The sequence below is a fragment of the Procambarus clarkii genome, chromosome 2, assembly GCF_040958095.1.
Source record: "Procambarus clarkii isolate CNS0578487 chromosome 2, FALCON_Pclarkii_2.0, whole genome shotgun sequence".
Lineage (NCBI taxonomy): Eukaryota > Metazoa > Arthropoda > Malacostraca > Decapoda > Cambaridae > Procambarus > Procambarus clarkii.
The window spans coordinates 57,176,028-57,180,336 of record NC_091151.1 but is presented as its reverse complement, the minus strand read 5'-3'; the positions used below and the strand labels follow the sequence as shown (position 1 = coordinate 57,180,336).

Below are 4,309 nucleotides of genomic sequence, written 5' to 3'. Positions count from 1 at the left end.
ATCCTCGTTTTTCTTCATACAAGAGCAGATTGGAAACCTTTGACCTAACCTGGCCTGGGTGTGTGAAACAAACATCCAGTCAACTAGCGGAAGCAGGTTTCTTTTCCCTCGATATGTGTAATATTTAAAATAATAATAATAAGCTCTGCATTTATCCTCTGCATTTATCATTATCATTTATCTAAAATCCCTAAAAACGGGATTTTAGAACTGTAGATATGCAGGGGAATATACTTTAGTTTTTGTGAACACCCTACTTTATGCCGTATTTCATATGTTTTCAGGCATCAGCGATCATGTCCTTTGCTTGTTCTGTGGAAATGGGATTAATAATTTCGAGGAGACTGACATACCCTGGATATTGCACACCCAGAGTTATCCTGAATGCACCTTTGTCAACATAAAGAAAGGACGTGATTTTATTGAGGACGTTAAGGAACCTCCACAGCATCCTAAGAAGACCATTGATGAAAGTTTAATAAGTAGATTGTTAGAGGGTATACCTACATTCCAAAAACTGATACGTTTCCAGGGCATACCCTCAGACTGTGCAAGAGCTATTCTTCGAGAACATCTCAATGTCACCAAGAATTTATTGCCACTCATTTCCGAATCCACCTGTCTAGAACTGGCTATACGACATATTGAAAAAAAAACAAGGGAAAATTTGAAGGATGGGGTAACTACAGCCAATCCCGCAAATACTGTTGAAGATATGGGAATACTTGAAACTATTAGTATACCTGCAAATCTGGAGCATCAGATAATGCCTAGAACGGCTGTTACAGCTGAAATGGGGGCCGCAGCAACGGCATTTTCTCGTGTAGAAGATATGATATGTAAAATTTGCATGGCAAATATGATTGATGTTGTGTTGCTACCTTGCAATCATATGGTAACATGTACTTCGTGCCTATTATCTCTGCAAAACGTCCCATTTGCAGACAAAATATTCTATATGTAATCAGACCAATTATTTCTTGAAATTGTCAATATCTATTGAATATTAATGCATATGTGCATGAACATCTATATTTTTATTTATCCCTTAATCCTACTGAAATGCGACTTTTCAACCTATCGGCATAAACAAAACTTCCATGGTGACGTCACGCGACTTATTGCGTGTGACGTCACGTATTGGGCGGGGTTAATTCTTAGTTGGGTATAAATACCCTCGCGTAAGGGGGGCAAGATCACCATCTGGTCACCATTTGGTCCGGGAGACATCTCCCGTCACGCAGGGTGCAGTCGCACCTCCACAGATCTCCAGTATCATCTATTGATACTGGTGATGGCTCAAAAGGGCCACCACTTACGAGCTATTCATGCTTGTGCCACCTTTTGGGTGGCTTCATCTTCATCTTAACACATTCACAAGGGAGACATCTCCCGTCATGCAGGGTGCATTCGCACCTCCACAGATCTCCAGTATCAGCTCTTGATACTGGTAATGGCTTAAAAGGGCCACCACTTACGGGCTATTCATGCCCGTGCCACCTTTTGGGTGGCTTAATCTTCATCAATCGGGGGCAAGTTTCAGCCATTCGACTACACTCGCTACTCATCTCGGCATTCTACTGCTTGCGGCTGAAGAAATGGAGAATTTCAATGGTGAGCATAGTGACTAATGTCATATATACATATATATTGATATTTTTTAGTTTTGATTACTTAAACATTATATATATATATATATATATATATATATATATATATATATATATATATATATATATATATATATATATATATATATATATATATATATATATATATATACGTATGAGGTTATTGTTATAGAAACTTATGTCTCCTTTTCTTCTCATATTTTCAGAAATTATTAAGGGAGGTGCCCAGTTCACATCTGCTGGGAATATATATGTCATCATGGGTCCGGCCATTATATCAGCAACAAACCTGACCCCAGAAACTATAACGGCTTTCCTTTCGGGGTCTTCTAAAATCCCTCTTTCTGCTACTACTCCAGCTGCTGCCCAGAACTTAAGCTCGCCTGAAACTTCAAACTCGCCATCTGTTGATGCAGCTGCTGCTAGTACTACTACTACTACTACTACTACTACTACTGCGAAGGAGGTTTCCTCTCACCCAATCTATGCTACAAAATCTACACAGACGGACTTAAATCCCCTAAACACGCCCTCGGAGTCTTTACTGTTTGAGAGGACATATTCCTCCTTAAACCTGACTTCGTCACTGGCTGCGAGAGCATGTAGCCCTACCCGACAACAACAACAACATCAACGACGACGACGACAGCAATCAAAGGATGAGTCTGTACCAGACCTGACTCTGAACCCCCTGTTTTCTGATGAGCCGGCCTTGTGCGAACGCCAAACATCCACTCCAGTAACTGCAGAGTTGGATTCAACGCCCTTATCCCCGAGTATCTTAGCATCGTCCATAAAGAAAACTCCTGACATGTACCTGCTTGAAAATGCAGAGTTATCTGGGGCTGCTGCGGCTGCTAGTACCGCTGGGGGTCCTTGGCGCGTGTGGGATACGCCTACGATAACCCCCAGTAGGAGGAGCAGGGTCGAAAGGAGAAAATTAAGAAGGTCAACCCCCTATGTGAAAAGCAACGGAGCACGTCCTATTAAAACTAATGCTTCTCCCTCCCAGGTCACTTCGAAGTTACAGGGTCCTTCCACATCTAAGTGTATAGTAGTGGAAACAATATCAGACAGCGATGATGATATTTTTATGAACCTTGGTGAAGTGAGTCATAATGTAGAACAAGCGAATTCTAAGAATAGGGATTTGAGGGATATGTCGTTTATACGAACTTGTGTCAGCAGCAGTAGTAGTAGTAGTAGCAATTCTCCTTCCCAATATGCACAGCGATGGGAGGACGACCCAAATTTTAAAAGGATATTGGCTGATGACTATCCCCAAAATTTTGAAAAAGAAAATAAAGTATCTAGGCGATTATTTTAGCCAATGTTATTACCCTCTAGTTTATTTTAAAAATATCGCCTTTATAAAGACTCTGTATATTCGAATATATGCATATTTTTATGTACTCACCTAGTTGTGTCTGCAGGATCGAGCATTGACTCTTGGATCCCGCCTTTCGAGCATCGGTTGTTTACAGCAATGACTCCTGTCCCATTTCCCTATCATACCTGGTTTTAAAATTATGAATAGTATTTGCTTCCACAACCTGTTCCTGAAGTGCATTCCATTTTCCCACTACTCTCACGCTAAAAGAAAACTTCCTAACATCTCTGTGACTCATCTGAGTTTCAAGCTTCCATCCATGTCCCCTCGTTCTGTTACTATTCCGTGTGAACATTTCGTCTATGTCCACTCTGTCAATCCCTCTGAGTATCTTATACGTTCCTATCATGTCCCCTCTCTCCCTTCTTCTTTCTAGTGTCGTAAGGCACAGTTCCCCCAGGCGCTCCTCATACGCCATCCCTCGTAGCTCTGGGACGAGCCTCGTTGCAAACCTCTGAACCTTTTCCAGTTTCATTATATGCATCTTCAGATGGGGACTCCATGATGAGGCGGCATACTCTAAGGCCTGCCTTACGTAGGCAGTGTAAAGCGCCCTAAATGCCTCCTTACTTAGGTTTCTGAATGATGTTCTAACTTTTGCCTGAGTACTCTGCTGTCGTTATCCTATTTATATGTGCCTCAGGAGATAGATTAGGTGTTACGTCCACCCCCAGGTCTCTTTCACGCGTCGTTACAGGTAGGCTGTTCCCCTTCATTGTGTACTGTCCCTTTGGTCTCCTATCTCCTAGTCCCATTTCCATAACTTTACATTTGCTCGTGTTGAATTCCAGTAGCCATTTCTCTGACCATCTCTGCAACCTGTTCAGGTCCTCTTGGAGGATCCTGCAATCCTCATCTGTCACAACTCTTCTCATCATCTTTGCGTCATCCGCAAACATCGACATGTAGGACTCTACGCCTGTAAACATGTCGTTAACATATACAAGAAATAGAATTGGTTCCAGCACCGTGTGTGTGTGTACTCACCTAGTTGTACTCACCTAGTTGTACTTGCGGGGGTTGAGCTCTGGCTCTTTGGTCCCGCCTCTCAACCGTCAATCAACAGGTGTACAGATTCCTGAGCCTATCGGGCTCTGTCATATCTACACTTGAAACTGTGTATGGAGTCAGCCTCCACCACATCACCCGCTAATGCATTCCATTTGTCAACCACTCTGACACTAAAAAAGTTCTTTCTAATATCTCTGTGGCTCATTTGGGCACTCAGTTTCCACCTGTGTCCCCTTGTGCGTGTTCCCCTTGTGTTAAATAGACTGTCTTTATCTAC

At 42.3% G+C, this 4,309-nt stretch overlaps 2 protein-coding genes across 2 annotated transcripts; both read left to right on the top strand.

Annotated features, from left to right (window-relative positions):
• Positions 1–274: 274 nt before the first annotated feature.
• Positions 275–964, top strand: LOC123770958 (baculoviral IAP repeat-containing protein 8-like). Its single transcript, XM_045763131.2, has one exon. The coding sequence runs from the start codon at positions 275–277 to the stop codon at positions 962–964; it is 690 nt and encodes a 229-aa protein (XP_045619087.2).
• Positions 965–1,890: 926 nt separating this feature from the next.
• On the top strand, positions 1,891–2,958 carry LOC138366733 (uncharacterized protein DDB_G0290587-like). Its single transcript, XM_069328010.1, has one exon. The coding sequence runs from the start codon at positions 1,891–1,893 to the stop codon at positions 2,956–2,958; it is 1,068 nt and encodes a 355-aa protein (XP_069184111.1).
• The last annotated feature ends 1,351 nt before the right edge of the window (positions 2,959–4,309 follow it).